Raw genomic sequence first — 24,039 nt, 5'->3', positions numbered from 1 at the left:
CTTTATGAAACTGCTTTTTATTGTGTTTTGATTAGTTTTCTCATAGTGGAATATAAACACGGTCCTACGTTAGACAGTCAATCCACTGTTCCGAACTCCGATTGACTTTTAATCAATTCTTGTCATTGAATTGTCTCCATTGGAATATGGTAAATCAAAATCTGGGTAATTGAGAAGCGGTATAATTGGTATACATCAGAATCTGGTTAATCTGAATCATCCGCACCCCACTAATCTATATGTAATAGCTAGTTAGCTTCAAGTATAATGCATTGCATAGAATTATATATAGTTGACTTTGGTATGTTAAGAATGTTAAATTTATTCATTTTTTAGCATCATTATGAATTTATAATTTGATACGAACATAAATTTAGAATATAATTTGTATAAGATTCTTTCATAAAAATTCGTTATGCTTATTTTTATTTTGAAAGATAAATTGAGGATTGCAATGGAAATTCATCATTAAGCTGTACTTTCCTTATTAGTATAAATTAATAACCTCCTTTTTGAAAAAATATCATTCGGCAGCGAAATGGAAGTAGATTTTTTAAAGTTACGAAAAACTTTTAAATTTTTAAATGAACGTAGTAGTAAAATTTCATCGCGAAGAAACATCAGTAATTTTTGCTTTGAAACAATAAGTGAATTGAAACTCATGAAATGAAATTTCAAATATTTCTTACCTAAATTTAATAAGATCACGTTTAAAGTTATCTCGAGAATAACCAGGAAAAGTTCAAACTATTCAAAGGATTTGAATATTTCTAGCTATTCGAATTCTTTAAATATTTGATTTGAGTTTTTCTATTCGATTCGTCTCGAATGGTTCGAAGTTTCAAATATTCATACATCAATAATATATATAAATTTTGGAGCCATACACTGATGAAAAAATTAACTTGATTCAAGAAAAAAAATCTTGAACCAATGATGCCATTTGAAAAAAAATGATTTCCTTGAGTCAAGAGGATAAATTCTTGAGCCAAAATTTCTTTCTCGACTAAAAAAAACCATTTTTTTTTATACCTGTGTAAAGAAAAATCGTCTTAAAATTGCCGTTTGTTTAAGATCTTAAACGTGACATAAATCAAGACTATTTTAACACTTTTTTAAGACAATTGTCGGACAATTTTGAGACGTTTTTAAGACGCTCCGGTTTAATGTTCCGGGGCTCTGTCGTTGTTAGCTCATCTTAAAATCGCCTCGAAAAATTTTTTTAAGATTTTTTAAGACTATTTTAAGATTTTTCTTAAACTATTTTAAGATTTTTTAAAAATTATTTTAAGTTTTTTTTAAGATGATTTTTAGATTATTTTAAGACTACTTTAAGGAGCTGTCGCTATGATATCGTCTTATTTTCATAACAAATTCGAGAACCAAATTTCAAAAATCTGCTCTCGAAATTTTTTTTTTGGCGTCTTAAAATAGTCTTGGTTTGTGTCACGTTTAAGATCTTAAACAAACGACGATTTTAAGACAATTTTAAGAAGATTTTTTTTACACGGGTATTCTTCGTTCAAGATTTTTTTTTTGAATCAAGTTAACTTTTTTATCAGTGCATATATTTTCTGAACCAGATTGACTGAAATGAGCTGAGTTCATAGCTTAGTTTTTGAAAGTTCCGTCATGAGGATAAATTTAATAGTTAAATTTCCATTAAATCTACTAAAATAATCTTTTCTTTTACAAATGATTGAAATATAAGAGACCAAAATTAAAATAAAAATTTACAGTTTATGTATTTAATTTCTTACAAAGATATAAAATCATCAAATAATAGTAGCTTAAAGATTTCTTGAAGAGTAAAGTGTCACAGCTAATTAGAGAGCATTAGCATTGATCCAATAAATGTACTCAGAAACCCGGGTGTACACAGTAGGGTATTCAGTCGACGCACAGCCCATCGCCCAAGACACAAGACCAGTAAGTTTACCGTCAACTGTCAAAGGACCACCAGAGTCACCCTAAAACATACAAGTGAATCGATGAGTTGAAAGACTAATTTATTATCAAAGATTTGCATATTGCTCAATTTTCTCTAATTATGCTTACATGACAGGAGCCTGATTCTTCAATTGGGTCGTAGGCACATATATGACTTTCATATATATTCAAATTATGCCAGCCGTACTTCTGCTCACAGTAATCTTGATCGGCAATGACTATCGTAGTTTTTTGGAGAATTGTTGGCGTATTCCCACCTTCCTGCAGTGCAAAAAGTCGACAGAAATGTATGAAGAAATCAAGAAACTGTATGATGGGTAGGATAAATTATTCAATTTACCATTAATCTTCCCCAACCGGATACAACTGCCACGGAATTAGATGGCACTTCTTGGTTTGGACTCGGCAAAGGAACAAAACTTACAACCTCACTTTCAATGAAAACCTCTTTTACTTTTAATAGTGCAATATCGTTGCGCCATGAATCACTTGGGTTGTATCTTTCATGGACAATAACTTTGATGACTTCATGAATAGATTGAGGATTCTTTAAATCGATAGTAGCTGAGACAACTTTAACATCACTTGGAGATCTCCTAGAAATTATTAATATGTTCCGTTATTAAATACATTGAAAGAATACTTGATTCAATAAAAAATATTATTTTCAAAATTTTACTCTTGTTTTGAGATACTCATCTCAAATTAATTAAAGAAATTTATTTTTGGATCATGATACTGAAATTAAGAGACATCTGATAATTTTTAGAATTTTTTTAACAAATAAATTACAGCAAGAAAAATTTATTTTGCAAATATCATCTTTAGGGCCAGTTTTTCAATCGTGGATTAAATTTTATCTGAGATAAAAGTACTGTCAATATAATAAAAAAAAAAATTGATAAGAATTTTTTAAGATTCAATAATACTAACAGATCAAAAATAACAAGTATCAAAATGATAAAAATAGAAACTGTAAAAGCAGAGATTGTTTTGATTTTTTGATAATTTCTTTGTAAGTATTATGAAGTTAACTTACCCTTCAACACAATGAGCAGCCGTAATAACAAAATTCTCATTTAGAATTGAACCCCCGCAGAAGTGGAAAGAGCTGTAGGGGATTTGAAGGGACACCTGAAATCACAAAAAAAGTATGTAATTTATTTTATGCTTGTAGAGTTTTGGAATCATTTTCAATCTTCTATAACCACACAGAAAGAAAAAAAATTTTGAGTCAAGCGTAAATTTTTTTAAATAAAGAAAATCTTAAAGATGACTGAAAATTTCTTGAATAAAGTTAAAATTTCTTGAATGAAGTTAAATAATTTTAAGCCAAAAAAATTTCTTCTTGCTCCAAAATAATTTCGGTCTTTCTTATAATTTTCTTGCTTCAAGAAATTTTTTTTTCTGAGCATGAATTTTGATTGGTATGAGAATTCATAGAAATAAGAAACTACACGGAAAGAACAAGATGACACTGGATATCATTCCAGATTATGCTCAGTGATATCTGTGGTGAAAAAAATTTTCTGATAGTAGCTAGTATAATCCAGATTATACTAAGTGATATCTGGATTATACTCATTGTTATCTGGATTATATTAGCTACTATCTAAAAAATTTTTTCACTAAGTATAATCTAGGATGATATCCAGTGTCATCTTGTTTTTTTTCGTGTAGCCAGGAAACTAAAAATTCATGTATAAAACTGAAGAACGGGGTAACTATAAAGAAAATTTTTATTTAACACTGAAATATGGTTGAATGGAAATATTCATGTATCTTCAACGCTTAATGTTAAAATTTCCTTTGTATACTGCACACTTCAAGCGTAAACGCTTGAGATGTACTTAACAATCGCTTCAACTTTTCTCGACGATTCACGCATGTGAAAACGTTTTTATACATTTTCTGGTAAAGTTATAATAAGATAATTTGTAAATTGTAAAAAGTACTTTAAAATCTAATTACTATCAAGTATTTTAGAAAAAATGTATTTTTGTTATGAAAAATATTTATTATTATTGAAAAAAAAAAAAAAAAAAAAAATGTTTAATTAGCAATTCGACACAGAAAAAATAAGACCGGAAAAAAACAACATTGTTATTATTTTTGAACTTTTTCATTCGTTAAAATATTTTTTGAAAAGAATTAACAGTGCATGTATAGATAATGTAAATATCGATTTACCTGGTAAGGAATTTCGCCAAGTTGAGCATTATTGCCATTGACAATCCGCCCTTGAAAAGGTTTTGGCAGTACTCCAGCTGCAAAATTGCGGAACGTTATGCACTAATGTTTAAGTTTGATATCAAATTTTTAAATTATTTTTAAAATTAATGCTTTTATTGATCAGTAAAAAAATTAAGTTCAGAGTCATTTAAATTAAAAACGAAAAAAAAAAAAGTTGTTTTTTGATACCTCGAGTAAGTGCCAAAAGACTAACAAGTGTCAATATTATTTTCATAACTGCAACTTGAGCAAACAGTTGAATTGGAACTTGGGTAATATGCACTTATTTTCTTATTTATATACTCACAAGTCGTAAATCCCATCGAGATAAATACTGATAATAAATCTTAATATCAAGTTTAGATTATAAATAAAAAACGTCTGATGATCTGATTATTTTACTCTCGATGAAATAAAATTGATTGCATTATCTATGCGCACGGTTTCAATATATCTTTACATTTTATTGCTAATTAAAATCTTTTATTAAAATCCATTTATTTTTATGGTAATTAGAGATTTATATTTGAATGTTGACTTTTTTTTCTGTTTATGACTTATTCAAATTATGTGTGATTTTTTAATAAAAAAATTTCAATTAAAACAAATAATTTTATTAATTTTTCTCAAAATTTATCAGAAAAGTTTTAAATCAATATTAAATGATCTAATTATTATATTTATTATCAATCAAAGTAATTTATAACAACATTTAAACATCGATAAAATTTATCATCAATTAATTTATTAAAACAATACGTACAAAAAATGTATTTTTGTTTTAATTCACTACGAACAATGAAATGATGAAACATTAAGCTTAATTAATATATAAACAAAACTCTGGAGTCATGCAAGCTACATTCAAATTTTTTAATTAGCTCTCAAGATATCGTTATGTAAAATTTAGCAAATAATATATCTTCCGCTGTATGTAATCTCATTAATTAACTCATTCAGATGCAGTTTATATTAATCAAAGGAGCTCATCAGCCTTTTACTTAAATTTGATTAAATTTTAAAGCAAGTTTAGTGCGTAGTTGATGTCTTATTTTATAAAAAAAGAATGGAAGTTTCGATTCTTCGAATAACTTTGAAATTATTAAACCGATTGTATTCAAGAAAATTGGCTATTTTAAACAATTATCGTAAATTTCAATTATTAGATACAAGTAATAATTATTTTCATACCTATCAATCATATTTGACACTCAAAATTCGATACATACAAAAAAAAATCAATACATAAAATAAGATAATTACTTTCAGCGAATAACTTCACAGTAAAAAATTTTGCGTCATTGCGTCAAAAAATTTTTGTGTTAATGTTGAACACTTTTATATGTAAATTTAACATTGATTGTGTTAAATTAACACAAAAAAGTGTTAAATAGTTAAAATAAAAATTTTTAACACAAAATTTTTTGATGCATTGACGCAAAATTTTTTACTATGTATTTTATTAATAATAATAATAATAATATTATTATTATTTTTATTATTTTTACACTGTATTTTTTACTCGATACAAACGACTTATAATTATTCAATAAACGTAATTTGATCTTCTTTCGTTCTCATTTAAATTAAATTTTATTTAATGACGGTATGACATTTCATAGAAAAATTTTCATCTTAAAATAACTTAAAAATCTCTTTAAATTAATAAAAAATTTACCATTAATTTTAAATTCTCTGATTAAAATCATTTATTGCATTCTAAAATACACAAGAACTTTAATTTGTAAAATTAAATTCAAGCTGATGAAAGATTCCATTAAACATTTCAAATTCAGTATTTATTGATTCATTTAACGTGGTTCATTAAATTCATACATACATTAAAGACTTTAATTAACTATTTTGATTAAATTAAAAAAAATTAAGCTCGAAAGTTTTTTTTGTTTTTGACATCACTTAGATTTTTAGTTTGATAACTTTGAATTTTAATTCTGACAATGATATCTTGACCGATAAGAATTTCAATTACTAAATTTATCTCGTTGTAATCAATCATGAATGGGAATTAACACTTTTTACAATAATATTATCATTTTTTTAATGAAATACTTCAGTATCTCAAATTAATTAAGTAGATTAATACACTCAATCAATTTCGAGCAATCACAGAAAAGATTTTATTGTACACATAAATAAATAAACATTGTGGTTGCACTAGAATGTGGTTTTGTTTTACGGTTTCTAACCAGCATTTGAATTGCAGTTATAAACCAAGATTGTGGTATTCGCAAAGCTAGTCTTGTTCCTGCAATGGAAATTATCTACCTCTCTTTTCATTTTCACTCTTTTTATTCCACCGATCCACGTACACAAATTTACATTGCCTCTACAGAGCGGACATTATATCGAAGCGCTACATAAAAGCTTTACTGTTCAAAGAAAAAATTCAAATAAACAGGGGTTATTCAATTTCAAACGGCAAAATTCTGATATTCGCAATAGAGAAGATTTTATTTATTATTTTTTTCACGCCAACTGATTGTGTGTCACGAATTACGGTTTATTAAGAGAAAACTCCTTAATTTGATGGAATATTCTGTAAGGATTTTCATTAATAAATATGAAAAAATTTTCAGTTGTTTTTCAATCGAATACGCCCAAAAGCAACTTATCAATTTTGACGTTGGGAGTTATCAATTTTGATTGTTAGAACAATCAATTTCTTTAGTGACAAACACTACTCTCCAAAATTAACTATTATTCAGTTTTTCTGTCAACAATTTTATATTTTAGATTCAAGACCTAATTTGTTGATTCAAAATTACAAAAATGAGAAAAAACAATTTTTTTTTATTCAACCCATTGTAAAACGTATTAAAGATTTATTTTCAATATCATTTTTTTTAAGGAAGCAATTTTTGAGTAAAATTTAGCTTTTATTGATTGAGAAGATTTTATACTTCATTGAATTGGCAAAATTTTAAATATCAAAATTTTTCTCTTTGTCCGCAAGTTTTATTTTCTGGCTCTGTGATTGAATTTTTTGAATAAATTAGAATCGAATATTTTTGAACCAAAAATAACATTTTGACAACAATATTTTGTTGAATCAAGAAGTTTTTTTTTTTCAGTATATATGAGTTATGACAATGACAAAATTTTGCGTTGATTACAAAAAAATGTGATAAAAATCATACTGAAATTGAAAAAAGGCCATTCAGCAGCCGAAATGAAGGTAGATTTTATAATGAACAGAAACAAAAATTACTAGGATTGTACATTAAAAAAGAAAACCAGTGTAACAGCAAATTTCATAATTGGCACAGCAGAATTGGACATAGTTTTGAGACTATACATATGATATAGTACTCAAATTGAAGCTTGTTTAAAGAGCTTTCAGATGCAATTTACAGAGATTCAATAAGTTATCCCATTGAGAGTTGTTCGAGGAAGACAGTGAAAAAATATGAATCATAAAAATTTTGAAAATTGTGAGATCCTGGCATTTCTAAATTACTTGAATGATTGAGCTCATCTTCGAACTTAACTTCGATATTTATCTCTAGAATAAGTATGTTGAGTTTGGTGGAGATTCGTTGCTAATTATAAACACTATCGTCTTGAATTTGTTACATATATAAACTTTTGAACGATATGCACTTTTTGAAAATTTTTCAAAAATTCCGTTATGAGGACCAATGCAATAGTTAGATTTCTATGAAATTTACTAAAAATACTGGTTTTCATCATCAATTTTCCTAGTTGATTTTTAAAATTTGTTCTTATTCATAAGATATGCACAGAAATAAAATAAATTCTTTGTCTTTCGTAAATAACGAAGTATAGAAAATTTATTTTACCCAAGAAGAATAGTACTACTGCATACACATTAAAGATTCTCTGGCAGAACCATCAGGGAATGTAAAAACAAATTGAATTGTATGCCGGCGAATTCAATCTACGGGTAAACAATACCATATAGGCGAGTATACAGGTATTATTCCGCAAGCTTATTCAAAAATTTCTTTTACGCGGATCGAGTGTTTAAGCGAGTTGTTAAATGTTTGTCATACCAGAACGTTGAAGGAAGTTTTATAAAATACACTTGACATAATTTTAACTTCATTATTTAGTTTTGCATCACTGCATACTTTTTTTCAGTACGTTGAATCCTAACACTACCTTGTAATTACACACAGCATATTTTATCATGTTCATATTTTTTACAGCATCCGTTAAATATTTACCCAAATCTTCAAAAAATACTTTCATTTTATTAAGAAGTGACTCGATTTTTATAATTGAAGTCCAGTTTCATTGCAACATATCACTTGTCGTACATGTGTGTGATGTGCAGAGTGAAAATGGAAACACCTGGTTATTCGTTGAAATATGCGAAGTGTGCTAGTTTGACTAGTATAATGTACTATGGTGAGTCATGAGCCAGACGATCCGGAAACGTGTCGATCGTTCGAAAACATTGATGAGTATATAAGAGATTGTTGACACGGCTACTGTAGTGATATCGCTATATATGCGCAAAATATGTGTTTGTCTCTTTAGTCTTTTCTAGCGCTAAGTGCGTACTGTGTGAGTCACAAATTTATTATTAACAATCCTGTAAAATTTATTAAGATCATTTTATTTTAATTTTCTTTTATTAAGACCCAACAGTCATAGGCCAATGACAGGATTACTCAATACAATTACTTGAAATTATTTTCAAAACTTTTTAAATGATAATCGAGTCGAAGAAATTTTTTTTTCATGGTTTAAAAATTTTTCTGCTGGATTTCAGAAAATGAATTTCTTTAAAAAGATTTTTTATTTTAAATCAAGTCAATTCTTTCATTAATGTAGTTATGTTTAGAAAGTTTATTACTGACTGCATTATTTTATCAAATACCTAGAAGTTTATCCCGCAGAATTTCACGCATATTGACTTACTTTGTAGACGGCGTTAATGATCAACTTCACTTTTCAGATAAGCTGGAAAGTCTCGTGGATGCTGATATTGGCTGAGATCCAAATTTCGTATCTTTAGGTCTTTGTGTGTATAGTGTAAAAACCCATTTCTTATCGTCATTTCTTTCGCAAAGGCGTTTTACGAAATCTTATATATCAGCTTCTTTGTATTCAATCCATTTGGAGATTTTGATAAATAAGAATTTTAATTTCTTAGCGAAATTCTATACAAATTTGTTCTATGTATAAATGTAATTATTGTTATTGATCAATTAATACCATTTGCTGGCCAATTAAAAAAGCGTCGATATAGCTTTGTATGGTTATTCGATAAGGGTGATAAGTGTATTTTTACTTTGGTACAAATAAAAGAAGTATGAGGAAGGGCGTGGGAGAATAGTGAATTTTGACGAGCGGGGATAAGCATTTGTTGTTGGGGGAAGATATGACGAAAATAATCACGTGATTTGTAATGTACATACGTCCATATTATGAGAAAAACAATTGGAGTTTCATTTCAATTTTTTTTTCTTTAATTTCTGAAAGTAACAATTTTCTTATATGTAATTTTCATCTTAAAAATTATTAAATGTTAAATTTTAACACAGTGATAAATAATGATTTTTGAATTATCAATGTATTTTATGTCAATTTTTAATCATTTTTTTTTTTTTTTTTCAAATTTAAACATTTTGATTCATTATTAACTTATTAATTTGGTTCATCATTGAATTTACATTTTGATATAAATGTGGATTTATCATTAATTTAGCACAAAATAATTACAATTTTCTTATAAATATAATAAAGCAAATTATCTTTCAAAATTTCTCGGAAAGAACAAGATGACACTGAATATCATCCCAGATTATACTGTAGGATATATCTGTGGTGAAAAAAAATTTCCGATAGTAGCTAGAAAAATCTAGATGATAGTAAGTGATATCTGGATTATACTCATTGTAATATGGATTATACTAGCTACTATTTAAAATTGTTTTTCACCACAGATAACACTGAGTATAATCTGCGATGATATCCAGTGTCATCTTGTTTTTTCCGTGTAGTTCGACTATTGAAAGATTAAAAATAGCTTTGTAAAATTTTCATATAATTTGAAATCCGAATTTGATGACGCATAAGAAATCTTATGGGATTCGGCCTATTGTTTTTTTCTAAATGTTTATCAGAAAATTAAAATATACATAAATTTAATACCAAATTCATTTTAAACTTACATTTGTTTAAAAATTTTAATTCTATAGAAAATTCATGGCGAATTAAAAATTTTTTTATACGAGTTACTTATTTTCCACAGTAAATTTTTTGAGTAAAAATCTTGTAAAATATTTCTCATCACACTCATATATTCTTAAAGCAATTTATTTGTATCTATCGTAATCTCAGAAATATTAAACCTTAAAAATAGCTGCAATTCCATATAGAATCATTTTATCTGAATTTTTATTTAAGTGAAATTTTAGATAATTTCATTCTTTATAAATGTAATGTTTCCAGTTTAAATTACTACATTACCACGTTATATAAACTTTCGACTCTTAAATTACTAACTTTTACAGCAAATGAAAAAACTTGTGATTGACGACTTAAAAATTGTCTTATAAGAGGTCATATCGACTTCTATAACTTAAAGTAAAACTTGAAATCTTTCAACTTTCCGGAAATGACAACTGTAAATAGTAAAAGGGTTTAAGTAGTTTTGATTGCTTCCTAATTACATAATTATTGTAACTTAAATTTCAGATAGTTTTTAATTGAGTTTTTATTTTCTGATTGAAGTTATTTATATGTGTTATTATAGTACTAATTAATTATGATGAATAACCAAATCTTTCACGAGTCTGTTTAAATAAATTAGTCAAAATTTAATTTTCTGCAAGAAAGCCTTCATTATGGCACTTATAAGTCAACAGTATTTATGGAGTAAGATTTACAAATTATTAATAACAATTTAAAACAAATGACAACGCCAACAGATAAAAATTGATGGGTCTTAAAGTTGAAATAAGTTCCAGGCGCGCGACTTATTGATTTTTCTTTATACAAGAAATTGTTAAAATTAATTTCAGTTTATCGCTTTGTGAAATTATTTTTTTTTTTTTGTATTTTTCGTATTATTCTAGTGCTGAGAAATTCGATATAGATATTTTTATAAAGGTAATTGAATTTCTATTGGAATTGTTGTCCAGAATTTATTTTTAGATTAGAGTAGTTATAGTTTAGATGAAATATAGCTGATGTATAATAATAACTCTGGAAATTGATCAGCTCTAGAATGTTTCGTTGTTGCCCTCGACTTCAACAAGTTCTAAAACAATTGTTTATATGTTATCGAGATCCTATGGGTATAAATTGTTATCATTAATTGTGTAAAAAGTCATGTCTATATTTTTCATAGAATAATATAATCATGATAAGTTTTACGGTGACTAATATTGTCATCAATTAAATTTCTTACGAGAAAATAGTGTGATTTTTAGAGAATTTCGTTGTTTACAACTTATCTTATAAATATCATGCTAAATCGTTTTTTTTTTTTTTCAAGTCTTCTGTTTTTGATTTCTTGTAAATTGATGGATTGATTAAAATGAGTCCTAAGGCAATCGAAAGTTTTTATCAAGTCTTAAAGTTATGGATGGAAGTATTGAAAAGATTTTTTTTTCTTAAATCGTAGAGTTGACTGCAATGATGAATTCTTAATTTAATGGATTGAAAGTGTTAAAGTACAAGACTTATTAAAATTCGCAGTTGCTTTTAGCAAAACATTCTGATTGATATCTACTGATTAATTTTTCAAGCGAGTATAAAATTTTATCTCGGATTGAAAAACTGGCTCTAATACAATACAAATTCATGAACAATTTTTATTTTTTTTTTTAAATTAATAAATGTTAATATTTGAACTTGATAAAGAATAATTAATAAAAGAGTCTTGATTGAATTTTTACAATGAACCAAAATTGAAAATATCCATGTAGTTGCAAGTAACTTGATTTTTAAAGTTTGAAAATATAATTTTAGCTCTTTAAGCATAAAATTTAAACGATTATTAAATAACTACGAAAGTTATTTTGAAATAACACACCTAAAAAATTTTTGATAATATTTTTTGAACGAAACAACCGATTTTGATGCTTTTTGTGGTATTTGACGCACTTTTTTAAGCTTTTTTTAAAAAACAAATTTAGAAAACTGATATAACGTGAAATTTATAAATTGTCTTGAATAACTTTATCGGCATTTTTTGAAAGAATTAATCAATATTAGAGCTGATAATATTTTAGAAATAATCGGTAACGTAGTTCAAAATTTATTCCAAAAAAACATTAATTTAATTCATACACAGTAAAAAATTTTGCGTCATTGCGTCAAAAAATTTTGTGTTAAATATTTAAGACTCTTATGTGTAAATTTAACATTCTTTATGTTAAATTAACACAAAAAAGTGTTAAATATTTGACACAAAATGTTTTGACGCATTGACGCAAATTTTTTTACTGTGCAGTTTTCAGATTTCTCAAAATCTATCGAACCAAATTGGTTAAAATTTTAATAAAATTCAAAAGCAACAGTTACTTAGAATATTACTTCAAAATGTGGAATAATTTTTAAAAATCCGCATAAAGAAAAAAAGTATTTTTCTAACTTTTTAAAATCATCGATTTTTTTCGCAAAATGTTACAAACGGATAACTTAAAATTTGGAATTGGTATAGTAATTTTTATTTTGACCAACTGAAACATTACGTAATGAGACTTTGATGAACAAGAAATAAAAAAAGGGCTCTGAAATGGCACACCCTAATAAGTATTTTCATGGAAAAACGCTTTTCCAATAATCCTTTGTAGGTTTACTATCACTGGTTGGAGAGCTCGACGTTTATTCTTAATGATTATTCCCCAGCGTTTTTCTCTGACAACGAGAGTATAGAATGTGATTTGGTGAATTGAACCAAGAGTTTGGGAGTGGCTCGTAGACCAATTCGATTAACTCGACTACCTATCTCTGTACGAGTGAGAAATTTGATCGATTCCTATGCGAACAGAATTATTGGGTATTAATGACCTTAAGAACTCACCTGTTAGTCGATACTTAATCTAATTTCCAGCATAAATCGTTTTACTTTATTTTTATCTCAATTAACCTAGTGATTGGTAAAATTACTTTAGCCTCGTTTTTTTAATTTAATGCGATCATTTATTACACTCATTTAATCAACTGATCTTGAAGATAGCATTGGGTTTTTTTTTATTCTTTGAAATGCATCAAATTGACCTTCTATGGCACATGGATATTATATTTTTATAGAACGTATGATATCCACTGAGAAAATAGAGTTTGACGGGTGTTCAAGTTTGTGTTTGTTGTTAACTAACTATTATATAATCACATTATCAGATAGCGGTTCGTTATTTCCTCAAGGTATTGTATGTGGTTATCATCAAATCGATAAAATATTAGTTCTCTTCCTGTATGATTTCTATGCTTGAAATTTTAAAAAATTGTTGAAATGACGGCCATTATAATTACGAATAATTCAAAGTAAGTAAAGATCATAAATTATAACCATGAACAATTTTATTACACCGATTCATGTCCATTTTTATTGATTCTTATAAAACCTTTGTAGGTTCTTGGACATACTTGCACATTATATATATTTTCATCATTTTGATATTGAATCATATTTCTATATCTTTGAAAAATATAAAAATAAATTTTTTATTATTTTAAGGACAGTTTTTTCGACAAAATCATAAGAGCAAGATCGAGTAGACCCCCATTAACCACTTGATTATGAAAATTGAGTCTGTATTTTTTCTAACTCAAATTTTTTATTGTAAAAAAATTGTTACGATAAAAATTTTGAAAAACCGTTTGGAAGATTAATTTTTCATAGTTGCTATTGAAGAAAAAATACATAGACTTAATTTTTATTATGATAGACAAACAAACAAATAGCTTCAGTTGAATTGAATAAAAATTATTTCAATCAGATTGACGACCATTTTGGATAAGAAAATAAATTGCTGATAATCATTTAAAAGACATGTTTTTAAGTAAAAAAAAAAAAAATTTTTTTTCCAGTATATATTTTTTATTAGTGAAAAATTCTAACTTTTTCTTAAGACAATGCGAAGTAAGAAACTAAATAAAGATTTAGTTTTTTTTGTAAACATTAAAAAATTGTTAAACTTGAAATTTTTCTCTTGTCTATAATTGTAAAACAATTTCCAAAACTAGTAGAATTTGGTAGACTATTTAAATATAAATTAAGTAACATCAGTTTCTAATAACTGCTGTACAGTAAATCGATAGTATGAATTGATGCAATAATAATTTGCATTGGTCAATTACACAAATATCTACATATCTACATGCACGAATAAGAGATACCTATTTCATAGAATAACGGTAGGCAACAAAATTGAAGATTTGTAGACTAATTTAACTAATATGAGTTTAACACACTTGAGACCATTTTGATAGTATAATTTTTATTTGTTATAGTGTAACTATTATTTAGCGTATTTGGAGAAATTTTTTAATGCACACAAAATTGCTAAAAAGTTCTAAAATATAAATTTTGACGTAGCAAGTATTGTGATATTTAAAATCATAATATATAACAGTCAAAAATTATATTTGAAAGCTATTGCAATTTTTATTTATTATCATTAGCATAATAATCATCATTATCATTATCATAATCATCATTATTATTATCATTATTGTTATTATTATTATTATTATTATTAGTACCTTAGTAAAGTAGATGAGTTATACGTTACAAACTTGTGAAAGTCACTTAGAAGATAGCTCGTTACATTATAAGACGTTACTTGACTGAAATTTCTATCTTAGAATTGCATTCATTCAAAATTCAATTCAGTTTAGCTTGAAAAGATCATTTTTAGTATGATCGGTATTTTTCTAGTTATTGTGCCTTTAAATAAACGAGTCCTGTAAGCTTGATTGTTAGTGCCACCCAAATTCATCGGACACATTCCAAATTGGATTTTTATCTTATCTCCGTTTTTTTTTTCTTTATCTATCAAGGAATTATTAATCTAAAAGTATGATTTATTTGACTTTTTTATTTAAAATATTACCACAGATACTACAAGTGTCAAATGTTCTATACAAAGTCTTATTTGATTCATGCAGCTGATTTTCCTATGTAAAGTCTTATTAGAGAAAAAGAGACAAAGATAATTTTTGAAAGTTTTTTTTTGTTAATTATTACTTATTACCACCACATGCCTTGAATCTGTACTTTTAAGTACGCAAAGTACTCATTATGTAATTTCATTTCATCACTTAATTTTTTATTAAAATTTGAACGTCACTTTGTAAAATAACATAAAAATTGTAATTTCTTATAAGACATAATGTTTAAAAACAAAACTTAATATTTTTTTACTGATACTCTTGACCTTTTGAAAAATTTAGTGGGATTATTATCTTATTATAATTTACTAACATATAAAATTTCATCAAATTCTGAACCGTAAATGACGTAAATTAATTTTGATAGAATTTTTAACAGGAGATTTAGTTGGGCACTTCCGGCCAAAATTTAAAATTTCAGCGGAAATACCCAAACCAAACTCCTGTTAAAAAATTCTATGAAAATCAAATAAATCGTTTCACCCCAAAATATCATGGGAAATGCCCAAACACAGCTCCTGCTAAAAGCGGAACTCAAAATTCTAATTTTAAAAGGTTCTTCATGAAAATTGAATTTTGGCACACCCTACTATCTATGTATATAAAATTTGCCATTCGGCTCAACGCCTCAGCATTAAAACTAAATAAATAAATCAATCTCTAACCGAGGGTACTACCGTAAAAGGTAAAAACTAATTTAAAAAAAAAAAGTTGTTGTTTGAAGCAAAAGAACCTTTAATAGAATTTGTATTTTTTAAGAATGTAATGAATGTTATCCAAGGAGTTCTTTGTGCGTATATTTCTAATGATATTGAATTACAAAAATTCTTTGGTATCGAAAATAAGAAACTTTTTAGTTGAAATAAATTTATAAACGCAAATATTTTTAAATTTCATTTCAAGTAAAAGCTTCTGCTATTTAATGTATCAATGACAGTGAACTGATAACGATTGACGATGCATTTGAAAAAAATAGATATTATTTTTAGCGTCCTGCTATGAAAGTCAGGATGTTTTTAACAATGTATTATCATTGTTATTATTATAGTTGAGTACTGAGCACAGTATTGTAGTAAATTATAAGTTGTATCCAGATATCGAATTTTTTCGTTTCGTTCTATTTTTGTTTTACTTTGACAGCTCTCTGATCATATCAGAACTTTATTCGTACTTCACAGCAAAATGATCCATTTTAACCGTAAAGGCACTATTGTTTCTTTTATTTTTTACAGGTACGATACAGTATTTTTTTGCTGTTCGACAGTGACTTACTAGTTGTGAAATAATTCAATGTATTTAAAAAAGTTTAGATATCAGTTTCAGACAGTTTATTTTAAAATATGTTTCAACTTGTTATCAAGCAAAAAATCACAAATGATGGAAAGAAAAGATGTATAATGGACGTGGAATATCGTGTATATTTTCCTTTTTTTCCACATCAATTTATACTATTTTAAACATTAATTAACTTATGTTTCTCTTATGATAAAAGTGAGAGTTGGTAATCGTATTTCATTTCATGTCATATTTTTTTTATAAACTCCAATGAAATTTTAAGTTTCAATGTCTGTGGCTAGTCGAAACAGGACAATTTGCGGCTAATGGCGCATGTTTCAACTGTCACTGTCAACTTGCTTCGTTATTTCGAGATATACAATAAATGAATGGGATTCCAACGAGCTTAAATGAAGTTAGAAACTAAGCAGTGGGCAGGATGAGTCATGTTTTAATCTCGAGGGTTGTAAATATGAGCTTTCATCTAGATAACTTGTATTTATTCGCATTGCTCTAATACTGTATTGTTTTCACCGGAAATAAACATTCAAACTCGGACTTTCTATCCTTATGATACGAAAACTTTCAAACGATTTGTTATTACGCTTGAATAATGGATGATTCAAATCATTTTGGCAGAAAAATTTATTAACTTTGAGGGTCGGGTATTAGTTTGTATTTGGCATCAATTTGTCTACGAGATTTTGAGTTATTGATCAAAATTAAATGCAATATTTTATTTTTTCAAATTTTTTTTAATAATTTATTCCAAAATCATGGAGTAAAAACATTCTGTTACTTTATAACATAGAACAGCATGTGTAAGTGGTCAGTGTCAAAAGAAATTAGTATCATTATGAATGTCATTCTTAAATATGAATATTAAAATAAGGTAATTATTTACAAGTGGGGTCCACTATTTTCATTTTTATTTTTTTTAACGAAATTTGTATTCGATTTTAGTAGTATATTTTTTTTTTTTTTATGAAAATATATAAAAAAATGAATAATTAGAAAAAACAGAAAAGTTGATTTTCACAATTTTAACAAATTTTCAAAAAAATTTATAAATTTATGATATTTAACTTTGTTTTTCTTTTAAATTGTTCGTTTTTTTATTTACTTTTCAAAAAAAATAAATCTCAAACATAAAAAAAAAGATAAAGTAGAAATTTTATCCAAAAATATGAGAGCCAAAATTTTTTCCAACTTTCGAAAGCAAAAAAGCTATCGATATCTTTATTTTTTTCTTTCACGAGATTTTTTATCGTGAATGTACCGTAAAAATAAGTAGAAACAAAAAAAAATTAAAAAGTGTTTATTTTTCAGCTAGATATGGCCAAAAATAAGGTGGACCCTATTAAATAGTTACCTAAAATAAATAAGGCTTTGTAATTAATTTTTTTCGGCACTATTTAAAATTTCTTATACTGATGTATAACAATTTTTTTTTTCGAAAATAAATGTTTATAGCAACAATGATATCCTACAAAGTTGAACTTTTTTCTGGAAAAAAATTTACTCCATTTTTATACTTACATTATTATAAATTTTGCACATTTTTAGTAATAATCGTTGACTTAGTTTCTGTCATACAACGAAGTTAATAAAATATTGTTCCTTTGGATTATAAAAAAAAATTCCATGAAATTGATAGAAGCATTGTTTCTTTTTTTTTTTTATTTTTATTTTTAATTTCCCGCTACGAAAATCAATCATTTGCAAAAAATCGGGAAGTTATCTATTTAAAAATTTTTTCTCGGTTACCCATTGAAGAAACATTTTTTCGGTAAAAATTTTCTTCAAAACTCGGAATTTTTAATTTTAAAAATTTAGTGTTAGTTGCGGTAAATTCGCTACGAGGAATAAACAGCAAAAATAAAAAAAAAAATAACTTTTTTTCAACAATTGAATTATTATTGAGCAATTTGTCACATACAATACATCAAAATATGCAATTAAGCAGCCTGAAATTCCTTTTGTATGTAGCTGATGTGTATGCAATTGAACAATCAACGTTTGTTGGTATGCAAAAGCTCCGGTGGCATTTCAATATAATCGACAAAAATAATGCCGTCAACTAATGTATTGATATTTTTCCCTACTTAAAATAAATTGTATTTGATATTTAAAATAATAATAAAAATAATTGGAAATTCATGAGTTCGAGACGTGAGCTTAAATTATAGATCGGAGCTGGTACATAAAATTAGTGAGAGCATTAATCTAAAGGACATAAAGAAATATGTGTCCACGCTTTTTTTAACGATTTATTCATCTTAGTTCCTTTTTTATCACAGCTTTGTGATTATACTGTTATGCGAGTCAGTGAATGTAATATAAAAAGTGAATGGCAGTCAAGTGGACTTGTTTTTTTACAATACTTTATAATGAGTCTTGGTAGAAGTGAAAGAAAGTACCTCTAATAAAAGCTCCGCTCATAATTTTCGTTACCAACCAAACTTGTGAGATTCATGGTGTTTGAATCTCTTTTGAAAAAAAAAAAAGATAAAAAAAGGAGAGTTTAAAGGGTATAATGAAGCAGTGATCAGATTTTATTACGATTGTTAAAAAACTACCAGTTTTTTTTTATGAAACAATCAAATTTCGTTCGTTTGGAAAAAAATAACTAGAATAATAAAATCCTGGATTCCGGTGAAATTAATGCTTCGTCTAAAAAAAAAACTCGTTCGTAGATGGCTAAAAATAATATCTACATTTTTTTTTGTTATTAATTACTGTATGGAAAATATTTTTTTTTTTTAATTTTTTTCATTAGAGCAGAGAAATCTGAGAAGAATTAAAATCGAAGCATAATTTTTCATAGTAATTAACAAGAAAATAAAAAATTAATTCCGATACATTCATTTCTGCATTTGACAACAAATTTTTTTTTTTTTATGTAAAAAAAATTTTATTTTGACGCTAACTTGTGATATAATTTCCTCAATATCTTTATTGATATTTGACATGAAAATTTTTTTTATAAAAAGTTGATCTTAACGACGAACTTTTTTTTTATTGAAGTGAATTCCCTGATGTCATAAAAAAAGGTTTCCTTCTTTACCATCTCACGAAAGTTTAAAAAGCTCCATGACTCTATCGAGTAAAACAACGTTTTATCGACGGCGAACAAAACACAGAGTACTTTTCTACCGACGGTAAAATTTCGAGTCATAAAAGCTCAGTTTTTTGTTCCGACGAGCTTTTTCTGTGTTATCAACGGACTCACTCAACTCGATATACTGCACGGAAAAAAGTAAACTGTAATATTCAATCGGATTCCGATTAGTTTTTATAGTTTCAAACAATAAAGCGGACATCGGGGTGGCAAAAATGTAAATATTACAGAACTTAATGTAGAAAGTATAAAAGCCAAAATTTATAATTTAATATCCAAAATAAGTAATTAGTAGTTGTCACTATAGTAAATAACGACTCTTTTATCTTTAAAAATTACAGTTTCAAACAGTAAAAATTGCCATTTCAATATATAGTCCATATTATGAAGAGAAGGAGAACTCAGATGAAAGAGAAGGGGGTCTCACTCTGGGAGAATTTAATATTTCAAACAGTAAAAATTATACTTTGAAATATACATTTTACCAGTCTAAGCAAGTCAATAATTACAGTTTGATTTTTAGCGTTGCATTTAAAATTTACCATTTTACTTTTTAAATATTGACGTTGCTTGTATTAGAAATTTACTAACTTTATTCTATACTTTTTACATATCATAACATCATTTTTTAGGTACGAAATGATAAATATTAAAGTCTGAATTCTTAATTATTATACTTTAACATTTTAGACATTTACATGACGAATATTACTGTTTGAAATAGTATTTTCTTCCATGTAAAGAGTAAATTGTAAATATTACAATGTGAATAGTAAAATCATGATTTTACTGTTTGAAGTGGTAATTTTTAGCAGTTGATCATTACTTATTATAAATCGACTGTTATTTATTACAGTTTACTTTTTTCCGTGTACATAAAGAAGGTGCTTTCTAGGAAACTTTTCAACTACTCGATTTCAATGAAGTCAGGAGATATTGTTGTTCTTTCAATATAATTTATTCAAAGTTCAAGTACAAAAAGCTTATACTCTTCTGGACGAATAAGTAAATACATAAAAAGTTATATACTCTCAACTTTTGAGTTAGTATTCTGTAAGAAGGAAAATCAACAAATTATTTTCTTAAAGTACTCTTCTATTCTCTTGTAAAGTATTCAACCTCTTTATAGTCGTTCAACCGGTATAATTCTATCGAGAGTCCTTTAGACGCTAATTGGCCGGTCAGCCCTTTGTGGAACATTTTTTAAGCTCATTCGTAGCGTATACATATAAATATACATAACCGTGCCGTAATTTCAATACAGATCTATCAGCGTATGCTTCTTTCATTGTGATCATTATGATTATTCTTTAAAAATGATGTTCGATTCATTTCAGTCATGCTTTATTACTCGGAGTAATAATTTCTATGCTTAACCGTTGAGTTGATGTTGTGAAGATAATTCAAGGGTTTGTTTTCAATACAATATTTTCAAAAATTTATCAATTGGAAGTAAATTTAGTGAACTGGTAGAAAGATTAACTTGACTCAAGACAAAAATTCTAGAACCAAGACTACGATAAGAAAAATAATAAATTTCTTGGGACAAAAAAAATATCTTGAATAAAAAAATTTTTTTCTAACTCAGAATTTTATCTTAGCTCAAGAATTTTTTCTTTTTAATTAAAAAAATTTTTTATTTTCCTCATTATAAAATTTTTTTCTTTTGAGTTAAGTTAATCTTTCTATGTATGGTTAATTTTTAATTTTTACTGTTTTATGCGAAAAATTTTTTTGGATTATGGGTTTATTATTTAAAATTTATTTAATTAAATATTATGCCGTTATTAAAAAGATTATGATTTGAAAAGTTAACATTTGAATTAATTTATAAAAAATTATAATATTATAACCATGTTTTTTTTTGAGTTTTAAAAAATTTATATTAAAACAAATTGAGTTTGCAATGGTTTATTAATATAAATTAATTTCTATCGTTTATTTGGACAATAAATGGCCACAAACGGTACTTCTACCCTATGTGATCTTCTTCAGTTACACTTTTAATATATACTATATACTTAAGTCTCTAATATACTATATAGAAAATACTTTATATCATAAGAATTTTTTTTTAATCTCATAAACATTTATTCCAAGAATAATATTCAATACCACGGATTAATTTTTAATTCTGGCGAATTAAAAAAATCCCAAAATATACACAATAGTTGAACAATTTTCAACCAATAACAAGAAAAAAATGTTTTTAAAGATTTGAATATTTTAAAAATATTTAAAGAAAGATGTGCTCGAAATATGAACTCTCATAGTATATTCGCGAAACAAATGTAAAATATACGTGCGCAAAAAAATTGTTCCATAAATTTTGTATATGCTCGACATAGATGTTGAAGCATTCATACTGACATATGCGTTGACATATATGTGGCATACATTTATTTTCGTGTAGAAAACTCGAGCTGGAATTGTAGAATCAGCGACATTTACATATGAATGTTTTGGAGAAATTAAACATTTAACATCTCTTCTTTAAACATAAAAAATTTAATAAAAATTTTTAAAAGTTATTTTTTCTGAGTTACGAATATATCTAACTTTGTAATGATACAAATTCAAATTCTTATAAATAAATTATACGAAAAATTATGATCGAAGATGGTTTAATTGATTACTTGTAGCGTCTAACACTCATTAAATATTCTGAATGAAGTACACGATATGTACAAACACGATCGATTTCATACGCCTTAGGTGGGTGCGCATAATTGATAAATTTTATTACTTTTAAATACTTGTCACTCGTCAAACGACGTTTAATTGATGATAAATTGTTAAATCTTGACACCATTCCGTTATTTTATCCCCAATTGGATTTCGTTGGTTCACAAAAAAGAGTAAATCCCAAGGCGTTGTTTGATCTGTCTTCTCATATTGTTTTTTGTTTTCACATCGCTTTTTCTACTTTAGTCGCGTTAAAATTTTCGTGAGCTTTTTGTTTAATCGAAAGACAGAACCACCGTCTAGTTGTCGGAGCTTTTCACTATCTCGAGTTAAATATTTTTCATGTTAGCAAAAATTTCTTGTAGTAGTTACTTTTTTGTTCTCGCTTCTACCAGTAGCTTTTTTCAAACTTTTTCTGGGTGGACCATCTTGTCGCAGATGGTTTGTATTGTAGACGTTCTCATTTTTATTTTTACTTTCGACTGTTATTTAAACATAATTATAATTATAATTATAAAATAATCCAGAGCCTTAGATTTTATTTTAGAGTAGTCGAGGTTTTAATCTCCAGAGAGATGTTTTGATAACCACTTTTCTCTTAGCAGTAACATAGTCTGATTCATATTTAAAGAAACCACTTCTCTGATCTATTCGCTCTTGTTAATGGCATGTGTACTAGCACTCTCCTGGGAATCTGCGGTATAATAATGTTGACACAGTCGATGTGTGGAGCTCGAAAATTCTAAATATAAAGTCTATTCTTTATCTTCTTTATCTTCAATCACCCTCGACTTCACTTTTAAAGATTTCTGAAGTAAAGATTAAAGTACAATTACTTTTTTACTTTTTTTAAATTAATACTATTAGGACAAAGTTTAAATTTCAATAGGAAAAATATTATTTTTCTCAATAAGCTCAAGTCATAGCTGTTCAGTTTAATTAGGTATCTTTGGAAAGGCTTTGAATTTAATTTGTGATTTTTCAAGGTTTCATATCATTTTCATCGGTGGTTTATTTATTATGAGAAGTTTTTGAAGTATTTATAGACAGAAAAAAAAAAAATTTCTTGAACCAAGAAAATTGTAAGGAAGACCGAAATTATTTTGGAGCAAGAAGAAATTTTCTTGGCTTAAAAAAATTTAATTTCGTTCAAGAAATTTTAACTTCATTCAAAAAATTTTCAATCTTTTTTAAGATTTTCTTGATTTAAGAAAATTTACGCTTGACTTAAGACTTTCTTTCTTTCTTTGTAAATAAATTCCAATTTTGCAAGAAATAAAATTTATTTCGTACATATGAAAGGGTTTTTATGTCCAATATTAATTTACTAGGAATTCAAATTGTGCCCATACGAGCGCGCTCTAATCCTGAACTAATAAGGAATCAGGCTCGATGTTTTTGAGTTACTTCGATACTAAGCTAACTTCAATCAGCCATTAATTTTAATAATATTAATTTATATAATTAAGAGAATAAACAAAATTTTGTGACGGGTATATCGTCATCATAATTTATAACTTCAATTTATGTCTTCTTACGGTTTGATATTTCTGTTTTTCTGAGTTTTCTGTTTTTTATTATTTTATTTTAATCAATTTTATTGTGAAAAATGTGATTATGAGGCGTGCACTTTTGGATTTTCCAAACTTTTTTGAGCT

The 24,039-nt window shown here is 26.5% G+C and overlaps 2 protein-coding genes across 2 annotated transcripts in view; one reads left to right on the top strand and one right to left on the bottom strand.

Moving 5' to 3' along the window:
* Hwt (SH2 domain-containing adapter heavyweight) overlaps positions 1–24,039 on the top strand; it is a 180,250-nt gene that overhangs the window by 10,245 nt on the left and 145,966 nt on the right. The window lies entirely within an intron of this gene.
* On the bottom strand, positions 1,709–4,458 carry LOC141533073 (trypsin-1-like). The gene is made up of 6 exons (XM_074251754.1): positions 4,372–4,458; positions 4,141–4,217; positions 2,990–3,084; positions 2,291–2,546; positions 2,059–2,211; positions 1,709–1,970 (listed from the first exon to the last, which is right to left on the bottom strand). Exons 1-6 carry the CDS (start codon positions 4,415–4,417, stop codon positions 1,827–1,829), a joined length of 771 nt encoding a protein of 256 aa, XP_074107855.1. The 5' UTR covers positions 4,418–4,458; the 3' UTR covers positions 1,709–1,826.

The sequence above is a fragment of the Cotesia typhae genome, unplaced genomic scaffold (assembly GCF_013202065.1).
Source record: "Cotesia typhae breed Kobodo isofemale line unplaced genomic scaffold, CoteBio_Ctyphae contig_122, whole genome shotgun sequence".
Taxonomy (NCBI): domain Eukaryota; kingdom Metazoa; phylum Arthropoda; class Insecta; order Hymenoptera; family Braconidae; genus Cotesia; species Cotesia typhae.
Note: the sequence above shows the minus strand (reverse complement) of the source record. Positions and strands in the feature narration are given on the sequence as shown.

Excerpts from the sequence above, each read along its gene's own strand:
- LOC141533073 (XM_074251754.1), bottom strand. The coding sequence starts at position 4,417 with ATGAAAATAATATTGACACTTGTTAGTCTTTTGGCACTTACTCGAG. Across the intron at positions 2,547-2,989 it reads GCTGCTCATTGTGTTGAAGG|GAGATCTCCAAGTGATGTTA; the intron begins GTAAGTTAACTT and ends AATAATTTCTAG. Across the intron at positions 2,212-2,290 it reads CCGGTTGGGGAAGATTAATG|GAAGGTGGGAATACGCCAAC; the intron begins GTAAATTGAATA and ends TTTGCACTGCAG.